General features: G+C 44.9%; 2 protein-coding genes across 14 annotated transcripts in view; one reads left to right on the top strand and one right to left on the bottom strand.

Moving 5' to 3' along the window:
- nfia (nuclear factor I/A) overlaps positions 1–19,268 on the bottom strand; it is an 885,553-nt gene that overhangs the window by 30,357 nt on the left and 835,928 nt on the right. The gene's annotated exons all lie outside the window — the stretch shown is intronic.
- Positions 13,368–15,264, top strand: LOC147122110 (uncharacterized). Its single transcript, XM_085977019.1, has 2 exons — positions 13,368–13,523; positions 13,621–15,264. Exons 1-2 carry the CDS (start codon positions 13,368–13,370, stop codon positions 14,467–14,469), a joined length of 1,005 nt encoding a protein of 334 aa, XP_085833145.1. The 3' UTR covers positions 14,470–15,264.

Genomic DNA, 19,268 nt, shown 5'->3' with positions numbered 1-19,268 from the left:
GATGGATGATAGAATGTTAACTATATATATTTTCCTTGACTATTATTTACAAATACTTCTGCAACAATGAAGTTACCATGGCTGATCAGAATTAAAGATAACATGGTAAATGAGATATACTTGCTTAAATGTTGGTTGTGATGTCTTAGTTGCATATTTAATGGAAGTACTTTTTGTAATATATGGTCATTATTTCTTTGTTGCATTGCACTTTTTCATACTGTATAATTAAAAAATAATGAAAATCTTGACAGCTAACAGGATCATTTTTATGGCTGAATTTTGTGCTTATGTTGACAATCCAAAATATAAACATTAATTTAATAATTACAAGTAATTGGGGTAAAATTCAACTTCAGCGGGGAGCACAAAATGGGCGGTAGCAGATCAGCCGCCCGTTATACACCCCACCCGATTTTCCTTTCCATTGATTGCAAATAACGTGCCTGATAATGTCAAATCATTTTTCTTGGGATTTGGACGGCGCTGGCAAGGCCACATATACTGCCCATCCCAAGTTGCTCTGAACCACTGCAGTCCTTGTGGTGCGTTGCTCGGAGCACAACTGAGACTACAATATTTTCAGCAACAGCAAGTGCATGTTGTCAGAGGCACTTCTGTAGTATAAACAAAGCAGTGCACAGGCCTCCAGAGGCACAGAACACCACATTGTTGGGCTGCCATTTTTTTCAGGATATGCGTGAGCTGAACTCCTGATCTGCCAGTTTACATTGCTGGCCTGTATGGATCTTCCTGAACAGGAAGAGTCAGACAGACCAACAACTGGACATGCGCTCTGGAAGCAGTTCAGCAATATAAATGTACCATTAGAGGGAATGGTCTAGGCCTCGGGGAATTTGTTGGTCTGGCTGCTTGCTAATGATGTGCACACTGCGGGAGGGCAACACTTACACCACTGAAGCAATAATGGAGGTAAGGAGGAGCTGATGAACAGTTGTCACTTTTTAAAGCTGCCTCAAAAATATGAATTGAAAAAAAATTAACAATACCATTACATAGAAACATAGAAGATAGGAGCATGAGTAGGCCATTCGGCCCCTCGAGCCTGCTCCGCCATTCAATGCGATCATGGCTGATCATCCAAATTCAGTACCCGGTCCCTGCTTTCTCCCCATACCCCTTGATCCCTTTAGCCTTAAGAAATATATCCAACTCCTCCTTGAATATATTTAATGAACTGCCCTCCACCGCCTTCTGTGGTAGAGAGTTCCACAGGTTCACCACTCTCTGGGTGAAGAGATTCCTCCTCATTTCTGTCCTAAATGGCCTACCCTTTATCCTTAGACTGTGTCCCCTGGTTCTGGACTCCCCGACCATCGGGAACATCCTTCCTGCATCTAGTCTGTCCAGTCCTGTCAGAATTTTATAAGTTTCAATGAGGTCACCTCTCATTCTTCTAAACTCCAGCGAGTACAAGCCCAATCGACCCAAACTCTCCTCATAAGTCATTCCTGCCATCCCAGGTATCAGCCTGGTGAATCTTCACTGAACTCCTTCCATGGCAATAACATCCTTCCTCAGATAAGGCGACCAAAACTGCACACAATACTCAAGATGTGGTCTCACCAAGGCCCTGTACAACTGCAGCAAGACATCCTTGTTCCTGTACTCAAACCCTCTCGCTACGAAGGCCAACATACCATTTGCCTTCTTAACCGCCTGCTGCACCTGCATGCTTACCTTCAGTGACTGGTGCACAAGGACACCCAGGTCTCGTTGCACTTCCCCTTCTCCCAATCTATTGCCATTTAGATAATAAACTGCCTTCCTGTTTTTGCCACCAAAGTGGACAACCTCACATTTATCCACGTTATATTGCATCTGCCATGTTTCTGCCCAATCACCCAACATGTCCAAATCATCCTGGAGTTTCTTGACATCCTCCTCACAGCGCACACGCCCACCCAGCTTTGCGTCATCTGCAAATTTGGAGATATTACATCTAGTTCCCTTGTCTAGATCATTAATATATATTGTGAATAGCTGGGGTCCAAGGACCGATCCCTGCGGTACCCCACTAGTCACTGCCTGCCACTCAGAAAAGGACCTGTTTATTCCAACTCTTTGCTTTCTGTCTGCCAACCAGTTCTCTATCCAAGTCAATACCTTGCCCCCAATCCCATGTGCCTTAACTTTACACGCTAATCTCTTATGTGGGACCTTATTGAAGGCCTTCTGAAAGTCCAAATACACCACATCCACTGGTTCTCCCTTATCTATTTTACCAGTTACATCCTCAAAAAATTCCAGTAGATTAGTCAAGCACGATTTACCTTTTGTGAATCCATGTTGACTTTGTCCGATCCTGTCACTGTTTTCCAAGTGTTCTGCTATTACATCTTTTATAATGGACTCTTGCATTTTCCCCACTACCGATGTCAGGCTTACCGGTCTGTAATTCCCTGTTTTCTCTCTACCACCTTTTTTGAATAGTGGGGTAACATTAGCTACCCTCCAATCCATGGGTACTGTTCCAGATTCCATCGAATGTTGGAAGATGATCAGCAATGCATCTACTATTTCTAGGGCCACCTCCTTAAGTAGCCTTGGATGTAGATTATCAGGCCCTGGGGATTTATCGGCCTTCAATCCCATCAATTTCCCTAACACCATTTCCCTACAAATACTGATTTCTTTCAGTTCCTCCCTTTCATCAGACCCTATGTTCCCCGGCATCTCTGGGAGGTTATTTGTGTCCTTCTTTGTGAAGACAGAACCAAAATATGTATTTAGTTGGTCCGCCATTTCTTTGTTCCCCATTATAAATTCCCCTGATTCTGACTGCAAGGGACCTACGCTTGACTTCACCAATCTTTTTCTCTTCACATATCTATAAAAGCTTTTACAGTCAGTTTTTATGTTTCCTGCAAGCTTACTCTCCTATTCTATTTTCCCCTTCTTAATTAATCCCTTTGTCCTCCTTTGTTGAATCCTAAATTGCTCCCAATCCTCAGGATTATTGCTTTTTCTGGCCAATTTATATGTCCTCTCCTTGGATCTTATGCTATCCCTAATTTCCCTTTTTAGCCACGGTTGAGTCACCTTTTTTGTTTTATTTTTGTGCCAAACTGGGATGAACATTTTCTGTAGTTCATCCATGTGGTCTTTGAATGTTTGCCATTGCCTATCCACTGTCAACCCTTTGAGTGACATTCCCCAATCAATCCTACTCAACTCGCGCCTCAGACCATCGTAGTTTCCTTTATTTAAATTTAGGACCCTAGTCTCCGAGTCAACTACTTCATTCTCCATCTTAATGAAGAATTCGATCATATTATGATCGCTCCGACCCAAGGGGCCTCGTACAACAGTTCGATAATTCTCCCGGGAGTTGTATAGTGCCTCAGCCAGCGTTTATAAGATGGCAAAGAAAAAAATCTGATGTTTGAGAATTCCACTATGATAGTCAGAACTGATGCTGAGGGATTTGTAGCAATTCTTGCATAGCTCTCAAAATAAGGTTATTGTTGCATCTTCAACTGCTGGTGGAAGACACCAAAGCCTCGATTTTCCATTCTGTGTTATTTTAATTTCGACATTTAAACATTAAACAGGTTAATGCCAATGTTAACATAATGCTGATCAGTAAATCTAGACTTGTCAGTCTCTCATGTCCTCACAGCCATACCCATTCATTATAGTTGCCAGACAAAAAAATAGATGACACTAATTTGTAACAAAAGTGTAAGTCACAAATTACCTTATTAGTGGCTTTACAATAACCCTCTCTCTATTTCCTGTAATTAAATGTTCCATTCTGCAAAATAACCGTATGAATTAATGATATCCTTTTGTATAAGTCAAATCTGGTCATGGATTCTGGAAAAATGTTACAAAAATATACAAGTTTCAGACTTGTATGTGATCAAGTTTAAGGAACATTTTTAGGTCTGTTGTACCCATACAAGTCCCTCTAGAAAACATTTGGTCATTTTTATTGCAGGGGTGAAACCTACAGCACACAAATAGACAGTAGCAGTGGTGGATTTAGAAGTCACTGAAGTTGGGAAGATGAGATAATTAGTTTAGGGACAATCTGAGGACATGCCCCCCCAAGCAAATTCCGACCTTTGACTCTTTATTTGGTCCATTTCAGGCATTTGGAGCTTACTGTAATTTTGCCTTTCAAGCCAAACACACTTCATCCTGGAAAGATTGCAGATTATTTAAATACTAGTGGATCTCCTCTGGTGGTGCTCATGGTCAATTGAAAATATACTGCTTTCTAAAGACAGTAGTATCGTACCATGAAACACAATGGAGTAGATTTTCAACTCTCACCACATTGGTGTTAAACATCACCTAGTTCAAGTGCAGAGTACAAAATCTGGTGAGAGGATCTCATGTTGTTGCATCTAGCCCGAGTCTGCAACTTCACACATCAAGACTCACACATGCAAATTTGTGTCATACTTAAAGTATTAAAAAAAAGTCAGCCTGACCTCTAATTGACCTGAGCATCTGCTAAGGATGATTCCAAGAAAAATCTGGTAGGAGGATCTCGTGTCAGAACAGAACCTGCTTGATTTTCCTACTATGCAAATTAACAGGTGCATAATCCTCCCTGCCCAGTTTTTCTCTGTGCTCTGCCCAGGTGATGTTTAATGCCCAGGTAGTAAAGACCAAAATCTATCCCAATATATTATTCTGCTGTTAAAGTGTGTCCCCCTTTAACACTATATAAGGTGTAATTGTTCGACATCTTTAAAGTCAATTATTTGCTGATCAGGTCAATTAGAGGTCAGACTGTCTTTGTTTTAACCCTTTTCTTTAAGTATAACAGGAAAACATGGCATAACAAGCACCTCCAATAATATCAAATGGTAGAGCATTCTACATCCACAGGACAAAGTTTGCTCACCATTGCATCAATCCCTGTCCTGGGCCTTAGGACAACCCACAGGTAGGTGGAGGATTATCTGGATTGATTTATGTATTTTACATAAACCTATTTAGCTACTTAAAAATAGAAGATGCTTAACATCCTCCAGTACATAGGAACAGGGGTAGGCCATCCGGCTCCTCAAGCCTGTTCTGCCATACAATTAGATCATGGCTGATCTGTATCTTAACTCCATCTACCCGCCTTGGTTCCATAACCCTAGCAAAAATCTATCAATCTCAGTTTTGAAATTTTCAATTGATCCAGTCTCAACAGCTATATACAAATGAATTAAACGTTCATCTGCTATCATCACCAACAGTAATTTCCAGTCTAATTGCTTTTTTATCCAATCAAAAATGTTTATTTTGGTGCACTGGGAATAAAGTCCACTGCCCTAACACATGTAAACCAACGGTACACATCACAGATCACAGCAGTACACTAAAGTTAAATCCTAAACATAAGAATCTCAGTGCTATTAAAAAATAAATAAAACGTATCACTCCAACCCGACTCTCTATTTTATTTTCACATCCTGGAAATTCTAGAAATGCAATGACAGGAATGTTGAAATAAAGCCAGATAATCCATTCACGCCAAGGAACATCTTTGTTATCTCAAATAAAGCAGCTGCAACCAGTCTTGGAGCAAATAAGCCTTCAGATAAGACAACAGCTGGACATGTCTCAGAAAATTCCTTTGAGGAAAATGAACACTTTTTAAAATAGCATTTTAGTAGCTTATTTGTTATACATAACATCTTTGGAGAAAAACGCAAAATAAACACATTGGCTACAACTCTCAGAAACCATTTCGAAACTTTTCTGACTCAAGTTTGTTTATAACCAAAAAAGAGGGAAAGTGTAACATTTGATGGATTGGTTCCAACAGCTCCACCTTCCAACTAACCAATCTGATTGGTTGATACTAAATCCTTCAATTTCAGTGAAAAAACCTTTCCTGGTCACATGGGCTGAAATATTGGCAACTGGCATTTATATACAGCTATTGAAGAAAGGAACACTTCTGTAAGTGAAATGGGTGCTCTGATCTAATTTATTTAGCCACTTTTCCTGGACTACATGTATTGAGCATCAGGTTGGCACAGTTGGTAGCACTCATCTATGAAGAGGTTAAAAGTTAGATTAGCGGCTTAACTGACTAGCTGGCTGATGTAATAAAGGAAACGTCTGGCAGAACAAAGACAGTTGGAAAAAGCATATTACACGATGATTGGGGGAGTAAAAGAAGGCAAGTAGGCCATACATTGAACAATAGGCTGCCAAGATGTGATTTGCGAAGATGAGGTTAAGCGTAAGTAAATTGGATAGAACAATGGCAGATGTGGAAACAGGGCAAATGAGATAAACAAGATGTGTTTTGTGGAGATGTGATTAAGTATACGTGACTTGGACAATTAATTGGCCAAGTCCCGAAGATGTGAAGGAAACAAGATGTAAGATTGTATATAAGCCAACTGCTCGAATGTAAAAATTAGACTCCCGTCTCAGCTCAGACTGAGAGGGCCTCTCCCTGCATGTGCTTGAATAAAGATCACTTGGAACAAGTACACGCTTGTCTCCGTCTGCTTTGGGGCAGAGAAAAATCCCACAACAACTTGGCGTAGTCGGCAGGATTCCCAGGACGCAGTCGAACGACCAACCATAATGAGACCGCAAGTCGGGTGAGTACTTTATATTACCACCCATAGTTAGGTGTGGAACCCCAGAAGGCTGGACATGAGACTGTAAGGAATCAGAACAGGAGACCAGCGGGTACTGGAGTGATCTCTGCGCAGTAGAACCGCGAGCCGCCGTAGGTAACCAGAACCGCGTTGTAACAGGAAGGTCCGAGTTACCGTTTGTGCAGGCCAGAGGAATAAAAAAAATTGGCCACAGGAGGGGAAGATTGGGGACCGGAAGGGTCCATAATAAAATTTATAGCAGGAAAAAATAAGAAACTAATCGAGAAAATGAAAACGGCTGGAGTCCGAACAACAGTCCGGACAGGCAAAGGGAATGGTGGGGCGCCCAGTGTAAGGGTAAGGAAGAGAAGGGAATACTTATAATTATTAGTAGCTACTTAGGACTCAGTAAACATGTACAAAGTTATATAGAAAAGGAAAAGGTTAAGGTCAGTGCGGTGCGGGCACCGGGACCAAGGTTTAGAGCAACAGATGATAATGACAACGTTGACTGGGGAGAAGTAGAGAAGGAAGCCACAGATTACAACAGACAGGATGAAGACAGGGGTTGGGAGCCCCCACCTAAATGAGCCCCGCCACTGCCCAAAACCGGGACGAAGGGCGTAATGGCCATGGCCCCTATTACGACGGCGATTAGACAAGTGGGAAATGGGCAGGCTCAGACAACAGTACGATATGCCCCTAGACCGAAAGGAAGCCATTAGAAAAATGCCCCGACCATTGAATGTGCGGGGCATGCGCAGGGTCATGGCCTGTTCAACGACTGTCGTAATTTTATAGAGGGATGCTCACAAATGACCGCCCCCATACAGGACTTAATGAAAGGAGGGAAGGCGGCACTGGATCCCATAGAATGGGGGGGAGGAACAGGAAAGGGCGTACACACAACTGAAACAGGCACTCATATCAGCCCCAGCACTCAGGTTGCCAGATATGGAGAGACCATTCCACATTTATACAAACAATGACAATGGACACGATAGCACGGTAGTGACACAGGTACACGGAGACCGAATGAGGCCTGTGGCATACCTCTCCACAAAACAATCCCCGGTCATCACCAGATTGCCCTGGTGTGTGGCCGCAATCGATTGCGTGACCTGGGCTGTGAGGACTAGTGAGCCGATAGTTATGACGGAAGAAGTTATCTTACACACAAAACATACCCTGGTGGAGTTACTTAACACAGGCAGATTAAAAACAGTCTCGGATAGCCGAAAGGCTACCTGGGAGGCCATACTATTACCACGGGATAAGTCAGTAAAAAATAGTGAGAGATATGGGCCCCAACCCCGCAGAAGGTATCATGGACATGGGAGAAGAGCATGAGTGTAGGGAGGCCATTGACTCCGAAGACCTCAGTGGGATCCGGGAAGAACCCATAGACAACGCGGACCTAATCCTATTCGTGGACGGATCGCGAAAGTACATAGACGGGGTTCCGAGAACGGGATGGGCGGTGGTGAATAGTGAGGGTGACACAGTGACAAAGGGGAGGCTCCCAGGGGGACTTTCCGCACAGGTCGCCGAATTAACGGCCCTCACGGAAGCCCTGAAATTAGCTAAAGGCCAGACCACAAACATCTATACAGATAGCAGATACGCTTTTGGGGTGGTCCACGATTACATGATCGCCTGGAGCAGACGGGGATATATAACCTCTGGTGGGGGACATATCTATCTATATATATATATATATATAAGGATCCGTCTGTCTGTATGTCTGTCCGCTATACACTCAAAAGTTATAGTGCGTACCTACACATATGTTATATCAAAACAAAGCTTATGATTAGGGGAGTCTCATAGGCGTATTTACTTTTTGGTCAGACAAAAATTGTTCGGACGGTATACAAAAAAGTTCAAAAATCCGCTCATTAGCGGTTGACCAATCCTACCGCTCATTAGCGTTGAGTGACATGATGGTTGACCAATCCTACAGTTCAGTGACCTGACGGTTGACCAATCGGTGCATCACGGGGGGGCGTTTCATTCAGTGTGTGGGCGGGACCTAATCCTGCAGCCTCCCGAAACGTAGCCGCCATTTTTTTCACTGCTTTTACTCAACAGCGAGCGGGGCAGCTGCGGCGGCCCACCGGAGCGGGAGGTGAGCTGGGCTCACTCGGGCCGGGCCGGCCCTGACAACCGCTCGGCCCGAGACACAGAGTGGGGGAGCAGCAGCGGCCGGCCGTCAACCGCGCGGCCCTGTAAACTGCCGTTTTACAAAAAAGCCTAGGCAATGCCGGGCCCCCCCAGCTAGTACAACATAAGGAGAATGTAAGGGAATTGGTTGAGGCGGTGAAGCTGCCCAGACAGGCATCAGTGCTAAAGGTCAAGGCCCACCAGAAAGTCCAAGATGATATCCAAAGGGGAAATCAGTGGGCAGACGAGGCAGCAAAGGGGGCTGTGGAGATGGAGACCCTGGAGCCGGTGGCAGCTTGTGCCATAGGTCCAGAGGAAGTAAATGTGCAAAAATTACATGAGGAAATGACTGAAACAGAGAAGAAAGGGTGGAAAAGGAAAGGGGCAGACAAGGATGAGCATGGGATTTGGAAAAAGGAGGGACGAGTAGTAGCCCCTGAATGCAAACGGCAAAACCTGCGCAAAATCTATCATGGGGATCAACACTCCGGAAGAAATGCTATGCAATGGAGTAAAGAACGGTGCTGGTGGTGACCGGGGATGGGCAGGGATGTAGCAAAATATTGGCACAGATGTATTACCTGTGCCCAGTACAATACCGGCAAGGCCGTAAAGATCAGATTGTCCCACCAGCTTCAGCCTAAGGGGCCTTGGGAGCAGGTTCAGATAGACTTCACCGGACCTCTGCCCCCAGCCGAGGTAAAACGTATTGCCTAGTGGTGATAGACCAGTTCACACGATGGGTAGAAGCATTCGCCACAAGGGCTTGCTCTGCTACCACTGTCGCAAAGATTTTCGCTGAGGAAATAGTACCCCGATGGGGGCTGCCACTGCAAATAGACTCAGATCAGGGAACACACTTCACTGGCAAAGTCATCAAGCAGACATACACCCTATTAGGAGTAAACCAGAGGTTTCACATACCATACCACCCACAGAGCTCGGGAATGGTAGAGAGAATGAACAGAACCTTAAAGGCGTCACTCACAAAGGCCATTGCCAAGACCGGCAGGGGATGGGCGGACCGACTACCTAGCATCCTAATGAGGTTGAGGGCTATGCCCAATCGCACAACCAGACTAACCCCATTTGAACTAATGATTGGGTGGGCCATGAGACTGCCCGAGGGCACGAACACGGGTAGCGAGGACGTGGGACCAGCCCAGAACAGATTTAGGTGGTTTATTAAGGAACTATGCAAACAACTGCATTATCTGAGACAGGAAGTCAGGGACCAAGAAATAGTCAGGGATATGGAATTGGAGGAAACGGAGGAAGAATAAAATTTTACCAGTAGTAGGGGACAGGGTGATGGTAAGAGTCTTACCTTCCAGACCAGGATGGGCACCTCGCTGGCAGGGACCCTACGAGGTCCTAATGACCAGCGACATTTGCGCATGCGTAAATATGATAGAGTGGAGCTATAGTAGGAGCTGATGCACAGCCAAATATAGAAGAAAAAACAAGTCAGCCTGGAAGGCAGAGCAAATATGTAACGGCACAAGGGTGTATGGCAAGGCTGGATGGCATTTATTTTAATGCAAGGAGTCTTGCGAGTAAGGCAGATGAATTGAAGGTGTTGATGAACACATGGGAGTATGATATTGTTGCTATCACAGAGACATGGTTGAGGGAGGGGCAGGACTGGCAGCTCAATATTCTGGGGTATAGAATCTTCAGGCGAGATAGAGGGAGGTGTTGCAATATTAATCAAGGAGTCAATTACTGCTGTAAGGAGGGATATCATCTTAGCAGGTTCCTCTAATGAGGCCATATGGGTAGAACTTAAAAAACAAAAAGGGGGCAAGCACTTTGCTGGGAGTGTACTACAGGCCCCCAAACAGTATGGGGGAGATAGAGGAACAGATATGCAGGCAAATCTCAGAGAAGTGTAGAAATAATAGGGTAATAATAGTAGGGGATTTCAACTTCCCCAATATTAACTGGGACAGTCAAGAGTGTGAAAGGCTTAGAGGGTGCAGGATTCTTAAAGTGCATCCAGGAGAGCTTTCTGAGCCAGCATGTAGAAAGTCCTACAAGAGAGGGGGCAGTATTGGACCTAATTCTAGGGAATGTAGCCGGGCAAGTGGTAGACGTGTCAGAAGGAAAGCATTTTGGTGACGGTGACCATAATTCGGTGAGATTTAAGGTAGTCATGGAAAAAGACAAAGATGGACCGGAAATAAAGGTTCTAAATTGGGGGAAGGCTGATTTTAATATGATAAGGCAGGATCTGGCCAAAGTGGACTGGGATCAGCTACTTGTAGGAAAATTCTACAGTGGGAGTCTTTCAGAAAGGAAATAGAGAGAGTACAACGCCAACATGTTCCCATAAAGGTCAAGGGTGGGACCAACAAACCCAGGGAACCCTGGATGTCAAGGGATATACAGTACAGGAATGGATTAGGAAAAAAAGGGAGGCTTTTGGCAGATACAAAGGACTAAAAACAGTGGAGGCCCTAGATGAGTATAGAAAGTGCAGGGGGGCTACTTAAAAAAGAAATTTGGAGAGCGAAGAGGGGGCATGAAAAAACACTGGCGGGCAAAATAAAGGAAAATCCCAAGGTGTTTTATAAGTATATTAAGGGCAAGAGGATAACCAGGGAAAGAGTAGGGCCCATTAGGGACCAAAGTGGCAATCTGTGTGTAGAGCCGGAAGATGTAGGTGAGGTTTTAAATGAATATTTTGCATCTGTGTTCACTATGGAGAAGGACGATGTAGGCATAGAAATCAGGCAGGGGATTGTGATATACTTGAACAAATTAGTATGGAGAGGAAGGAGGTACTAGCGGTTTAGCGGACTTAATTGGATAAATTCCAGGCCCTTACGAGATGTATCCCAGACTGCTGTGAGAGACAAGGGAGAAGATTGCAGGGGCTCTGATAAAAATTTTCAGAACCTCTCTTGCCACAGGGGAGGTGCCAGAGGACTGGAGAACAGCTAACATAGTACCATTATTCAAGAAGGGTAGTAGGGATAAACCAGGGAATTACAGGCCAGTGAGCCTAACATCAGTGGTAGGGAAATTTTTGGAAAAAATTCTGAGGGACAGAAATAGTCTCCACTTGGAGAGGTAAGTATTAATCAAGGATAGTCAGCATGTCTATCTACCCTATCTATGTCCCTCATAATTTTGTACACCTCAATCAGGTCCCCCCCTCAGCCTTCTCTGCTCTAAGGAAAACAACCCAGCCTATCCAGTCTCTCTTCATAGCTGTAGGAATACTGTGTGCAGTTCTGGTCGCCACACTATAGGAGGGATGTGATTGCATTGGAGAGGGTGCAGAGGAGATTCACCAGGATGTTACCTGGGCTGGAACGCTTCAGCTATGAAGAGAGACTGGATAGGCTGGGGTTGTTTTCCTTAGAGCAGAGAAGGCTGAGGGGGAACCTGATTGAGGTGTACAAAATTATGAGGGACATAGATAGGATAGATAGAAAGGAACTTTTCCCCTTAGTAGAGGGGTCAATAACTAGGGGGTATAGTTTCAAGGTAAGGGGCAGGAGTTTAGAGGGGATTTGAGCAAAAACTTTTCACCCAGAGGGTGGTTGCAATCTGGAACTCACTGCCTGAAAGGGTGGTAGAGGCAGGAACCCTCACAACATTCAAGAAGCATTTAGATGAGCACTTGAAACACAACACCATAGCATACAAGGCTACGGACCAAGTGCTGGAAAATGGGATCAGAATAGACAGGGCTTGATGGCCGGCATGGACACAATGGGCCGAAGGGCCTCTTTCTGTGCTGTATAACTCTATGACTCTATGAAAGGAAAAGGTCGGTGGAAACACTGGACACAACTTAAGAAATTCGAAAGCACAGTAAATAATAAGGACTAAACCTGTGACGACCGGCGTCCACTGTTTATCTCCCTCTACAGGACTCAGATACGGATGATCTTACTGATATGCCTGGCCACAGCGACCACAGAAAGAGCCACATCGGTCGACCGAAGGGAGCAATGAGGCCTGTATTACAAGAACTCGAGCGACGTCAGTTGCGATCGGGAACGTGGGGCGTTAACTGGTCGTAGCTCCGGGTTAACGGGTGTAAGCATATTTGACAACAAGCCAGGCAATACAGGGGGATGGGGTAACACGGGGATGGCTGTTAAATGGACAAACATGACAACGGTATGCTTCAGGAAGAAAAGTGATGATACATTAACATGCGTACAGGGAGGAATTATGCAAGTAAGATGTGGGAGGGATTTCACTCCAATGTCTGGGGTACCCCAGCAGGAAAGAGGAGGGTGGGAACTATGCCCAACCTCCAAGTGCAGCAACTCTGATGATTAGTGTTGGAAACTGAACCCCCAGGATACTCCCGCCGCCACAACCACACCGACCAACGCAGTAACAGCAGCCCCGAAGCCCACCACTTTGACTAGGGGGGAACCCTTGAGGTGTCCGCAGACTAGCTCGGGACCCAAAGGGGGGGCTTGTGATCTGGGATTCTGATAGGCGCTTATTTGAGAATGTACACCATGAGATAGTTTCGGTTGTCCTCAATATTAGCCAGATGGGGTTAACCAAATGGTGCGGGTGGCGTACAAGGTCGTTTTACCATCGGCTCCTCGACATGGGTTACTGATGCCCTCTGGGGGACGCATGCGGTCAAGCCTATCTCGCCGCAAGAGGAACCTGGTAAATGATATAGCCACTGCTTACAGTGCAGGGGCATTCACAGTTAATTCCCTGGATATAGCGGCAATCGATAGCAAGATGAATCATCTAACATCCAAACTAAGGGACCTCATGTTAAAGGCAAATAAGTTGGAGGGACAACTGGGACAGACCAGAGAAGACTTGGCTAAAACCCTATTAGAGTCCGTGCAAGTTTTGGAAAACCATGCCCATACAGTTAACCACGTCACCGCCACCCTGCATAACAACCAATCAGGCCTCTCGAATGTGCATGGCCTACGGTGCATGGCTAGTGGGGGAGGTGCGACATAATCTAGCACAATTCCACAATGGAGAAGTGCCGGACTGGATTACGGATAGTGCACTGCAAGACTGGGTGCCAGAGAGCGGCAATTGCTCTTCGTGCACCCTACGGGGACGTATAAGGGTCTACCCCACAACTAAACATTGTGTTACCACTCACCTGAGGCTGATAGGAATGGTATTAGCTGTACCCAGTCTGCAGGATTGGGAAGCCAAGCCGCTCTACGAGGTAGAGAATGTCGGGATCATAAGAGATGGCAATTGGCTCAGATACCACCACACACCCAGTTATGCAACCCAGAAAGGTTCCTTCTTGATGGGGATCTCACCAGAGGGATGCAGAGAAAGGGGGAGTAACGTAGTGGGGATGGGGCCAGGAGCCATGTGCGGCTTCAACACCACCCTAAACTGTACCCTTGAAATTTCCAGCGCCTGCCATGAGCCAACGCGAGCAGCACACCGGGGCAAAGGAGAATATTGTGTGACCACCAGTGAATCTCAATACCAGTATGGTAACATCCAGTGCCCAGTGACCAGCTCAAGTTTCTGCTTCCACCCCCGGGCCCCAACAACGATCGGACATGCAACCATAACCTACCTACAGTCGCCCCACGAGGAATGGGTGAGTCCAACTGAGGACCTAAAGGACAGCATGCCTGAATATATACTCCCTGAGGGGAAGGACTTCCTGAAACTACCAGAACACCTACTGGAACTGAGGAAAGAGGCCGGGGCGATAATTAAGCAGTATCAGCAAGATTGAGCAAGAGGTCAAACAACTGGGAAGGATGGGGAGGCCTACCTGGAAGATGCTTCATGGTGGCAGACACTTTGGGACTGGGGCATTAGGGTGGACATACACCCCTGGATCAGAATTGCATCTCATGTATTGGTGGTGGTGCAGTTGCTAATTGTTATCATATTTATGTTTGAGTTTTATACTTGATGTAAATGACGCTGTAACCAAACCATTGTTAAAACACAGTATAGGTTAAGAGAGAAGCAGGGAATGTTAGAGGTAGTTTAAGTAGCCACACCCGTACAAATCCAACCACCTGCCTGGCCAGCAGTGATGGGGCGAAGAGCACGGGCAGGTGAAGTTAGTTGGCCATCTTGGGCTATCACCAAGGGCCAAAAGGGGGGACTGAAGAGGTTAAAATTTAGATTAGCGGCTTAACTGACTAGCTGGCTGATGTAATAAAGGAAAAGTCTGGCAGAACAAAGACAGTTGGAAAAAGCATATTACACAATGATTGGGGGAGTAAAAGAAGGCAAGTAGGCCATACATTGAACAATAGGCCGCCAAGATGTGATTTGCGAAGATGAGGTTAAGCGTAAGTAAATTGGATAGAACAATGGCAGATGTGGAAACAGGGCAAATGAGATAAACAAGATGTGTTTTGTGGAGATGTGATTAAGTATACGTGACTTGGACAATTAATTGGCCAAGTCCCGAAGATGTGAAGGAAACAAGATGTAAGATTGTATATAAGCCAACTGCTCGAATGTAAAAATTAGACTCCCGTCTCAGCTCAGACTGAGAGGGCCTCTCCCTGCACGTGCTTGAATAAAGATCGCTTGGAACAAGTACACGCTTGTCTCCGTCTGCTTTGGGGCAGAGACAAATCCCACATCTATAACTCAGAAAATTGCAGGTTTACGCCCCACAATGGATGCAAGCACATAATCTAGGTTAATATTTCAGTGCAGTGCGGCATTGTTGGAGATGCTGTCTTTCGGATGAGATGCTAAGCTGAGGCCCCATCCACCCTGAGCCGGTGGACTTAAAAGAACATATCGTACTATTCCCTTCCCGGTGTTTTGGGGATTGAATTCCCTAATTCTTTCCATGAAACCTGCAATCAATTATTATATATTCCTTTACCTATGTACTCGACTTTTTTTTAAAATACATTTTTTAAATCTCAGGATACACAGCAAGAAAGTAAGCAAGATGTACCTGGTATCTCACAACACTGGGGGGAGGGAGCAGTCGGATTTATTAGCACTAGAAGGGGAATGGTGCCTCAGTAATACTGTTGTCTGCCTAAAAGCTGAAACATTTACTTTCCCGTTGTCTAATGGAAACTAGTGGCTATTCGCCCAGACTGGGTAAGTGGGTCAAGTTGGCTTGAAAAAGACATGCCTAATGGCAGATGGTTAAAACTGAATTAACCCCTATGCAGGCTCAGTAATCTGATACCTCAGCCAGGCAGGTCCACCAAGGTGCTATTAATAACTAATCAGCCAACGTGGCTCATCAGCAGGCCAACTGTGGCAGATGGAGTTCAATGTTGAGAACTGCAAGGTCATCCATGTTGGACCCAAGAAAGATAGATCAGAGTATTTTCTAAATGGTGAGAAGCTAGGATCTGTGGTGGAGCAGAGATTTAGGGGTCCATGTATAGAAATCACTAAAAACTAGTGGACAGGTACAAAAAATAATTTTAAAGACTAATGGCTAATGGAATACAAAGGGGTGGATGTTATGCTACAGTTGTATAAAGCTCTTGTTAGACCCCATCTGGTGTTCTGGGCACTGCACCTCAGGAAGAATATATTGGCCTTGGAGGGGATGCAGTGCAGATTCACCAGAATGATAGACTAAAGTGTCAGCCGTGGCTCAGTTGTTGGCACCCTCGCCTCCGAGTCAGAAGGTTGTGGGTTCAAGTCCCACTCCAGGGACTTGAGCACAAAAATCTAGCCCGACACTCCAGTACAGTGCTGAGGGAGCGCTGCATTGTCGGAGGTGCCTTCTTTTGGATGAGATGTTAAACCGAGGCCCCATCTGCCCTCTCAGGTGGAAGTAAAAGATCCCATGGCACTATTCCAAAAAGAGCGGGGAGTTATCCCTGGTGTCCTGGCCAATATTTATCCCTCAATCAACATCACTAATAACAGATTATCTGGTCATAATCACACTGCTGTTTATGGGAGCTTGTTGTGCGCAAATTGGCTGCCGCGTTTCCTACATTACAAGAGTGACTACAGTTCAAAAGTACTTCATTGGCTATAACACGCTTTGGGACATCCTGTGGTCGTGAAAGGCGCTATATAAATGTAAGTCTTTCTTTCTTTAGGCTTGTAGTCCCTCGAGTATAGATGATTAAGGGGTGATATAATTGATAGGGTAGATAGAGAAACTATTACCTCTGGTGGGGGAGTCCAGAGCAAGTGGGGACAACCTTAAAATTAGAGCTAGTCCGTTCAGGGGTGATGTCAGGAAGCACTTCTTCACACAACGGGTAGTGGAAATCTAGAACTTTCTCCCTCAAAAAGCTGTTGAGGCTAGGTCAATTGAAAATTTTAAAACTGAGATTGATAGATTTTTGTTAGGCAAGTGTATTAAGGTTTATGGAACCAATGCGGGTAAATGGAGTTAAGATACAGATCAGCCATGATCTAACTGAATGGCGAAACTGTCTTGAGGGGCTGAATGGCCTCCTCCTGTTCCTATGTTCCTATTAATTGAACCTAAAGGGGCACCCTGTCATTGGACTAAGTTTTTTTTTCTTACTTGCCCAGAGAGAAACCTTGTAGCTAAGGTGGTGCTAGCAATGAGAAGTTTACCCTCCACTGTCTCTAATTCATCAGTGTTTGTTCAACACCCAATACTGGATGCACAGAAATTTCCTCCAACTAAATATTGGGAAGACTGAAGCCATTGTCTTCGGTCACCGCCACAAACTCCGTTCCCTTGCCACCGACTCCATCCCTCTCCCTGGCAACTGTCTGAGGCTGAACCAGACTGTTCACAACCTTGGTGTCGTATCTGACCCAGAGATGAACTTCCGACCACATATCCGCACCATCACTAAAACCGCCTACTTCTACCTCCATCACATCGCCTGATTCCGCCCCTGCCACAGCTCATCTGCTGCTGAAACCCTCATCCACGCCTTTGTTACCTCTAGGCTTGACTATTCCAACGCACTCCTGGCTGGCCTCTCACATTCTACCCTACGTAAACTTGAGCTCATCCAAAACTTTGCTGCCCATGTCCTAACTCGCACCAAGTCCCGTTCACCCGTCACCCCTGTGTTTGCTGACCGACATTGGCTCCCAGTCCAGCAACGCCTCAATTTTAAAATTCTCATCTTTGTTTTCAAATCCCTCCATGGCCTCACCCCTCCCTATCTTTGTAACTCCTCCAGCTCTACAACCCTCTGAGATCTCTGTGCTCCTCCAAATTTGGCCTCTTGCGCATCCCTAATTTTAATCGCTCCACCATTGACGGTCGTGCTTACAGCTGCCGAGGCCCGAAGCTCTTTAATTCCCTCCCTAAATCTCTCCACCTTTCTCTCCTCCTTTAAGATGCTCCTTAAAACCTACCTCTTCCTGTCCTAATATTTCCTTATGTGGCTCGGTGTCAAATTTTGTTTGATAACGATCCTGTGAAGCACCTTGGGTCATTTTACTATGTTAAAGGTGCTATATAAATGCAAGTTGTTGTTGTTGTTACCAATCCTATGTGTTGGTAAGAAGTGTGTTTTTAGTTGGTTGGTTGTCTCTTGCTAGCCTAAGCCTAGATTCTGTGGGCTTAAGTAGAATGTATACACTTATCAGGCAGATGGAAACACTACTTATGCAGACCTCATTGAATAGATGTGGACCCCATCTCAGCGTATCTATTCAGAAAGAACCTACAGTTTCCATATCACAAAATTCAGCTGATTTTTAAAAATAATTAGTGTTTTTGCCTCCACTACCCTACCTGAAGTCTATTCCATTTACTGATCATTCTACGTGAAGAAGAACTTCCTGACATCAGCCCTAAATTTGCCTTTTGCTAGTTTGAACAAGCACCCCCTTATTTTACTGTCATGATTTAATTTAAAGTATTATACCACATTTACTTATTCATAACAATTTACTATCTTATATACCTCTATAAGATCACCTCTCAGTTACCCATTCCATTAATATAGTGATATCTCTTTTCTGCATATTGTGACAACATGTGATTACATTGGACAAAATAGAAACTGAACATTGGGCAGCAGCACAGAAAGAACTTGTGCGTACATTCACTGTTACGTTCTTCTGAGTTAACAGCTGATACTGCTCATTGTACTTTATGTGAATATCACAGTCTGTGAGGCAGCCATTCAGCAGTGCAACATGCTTTGCTTCATCAATGTGGACATCTGCATGCTGAACTCTGACCGCACGTGACAGTAACTGTCTGTTAGAGTTAGGTTGATTTATGTTGTTACCTTAATGCTGGGAGACGGGGAGGGTTAAATGGTTTCTGCTATAAGATACAAATCCAATCACTAATCTGACTTCAGCAAGGAGCAGAAGTAGGTGAAAAGACAAAGTAAGACTGACCTCTGTTAGAAATGGATGATGTTTACCAGAATTTAATTAATACTTCAGGTAGAGTTCAGTGGCTGGACATTACTGCTGAGATCTACAGTCCACATTCAGACAGCTGGGTTATTCATGGATCCTGCCCATAAACTCATAGGAAACGTGTAATGCTTCGCCTCTCGTGTCAGCTGCCGTGTGCCGAGACTTTACCATCCTATAAACCTGAAGAACAACTAAAGAGTTTGGAAA

The sequence above is a fragment of the Somniosus microcephalus genome, chromosome 3 (genome assembly GCF_052327205.1).
Source record: "Somniosus microcephalus isolate GS21.2 chromosome 3, FLI_Smic_1.0, whole genome shotgun sequence".
Classification (NCBI taxonomy): Eukaryota; Metazoa; Chordata; class Chondrichthyes; order Squaliformes; family Somniosidae; genus Somniosus; species Somniosus microcephalus.
The sequence above is the reverse complement of the archived record's forward strand: the minus strand, read 5'-3'. Positions and strand labels throughout refer to the sequence as shown.

Bases quoted from the DNA above. Each gene is read 5' to 3' on its own strand.
- LOC147122110 (XM_085977019.1), top strand. From the start codon at position 13,368: ATGCGGTCAAGCCTATCTCGCCGCAAGAGGAACCTGGTAAATGATATA. The intron at 13,524-13,620 runs GCAAATAAGTTG...ATGCCCATACAG, and splicing joins TAAGGGACCTCATGTTAAAG to TTAACCACGTCACCGCCACC.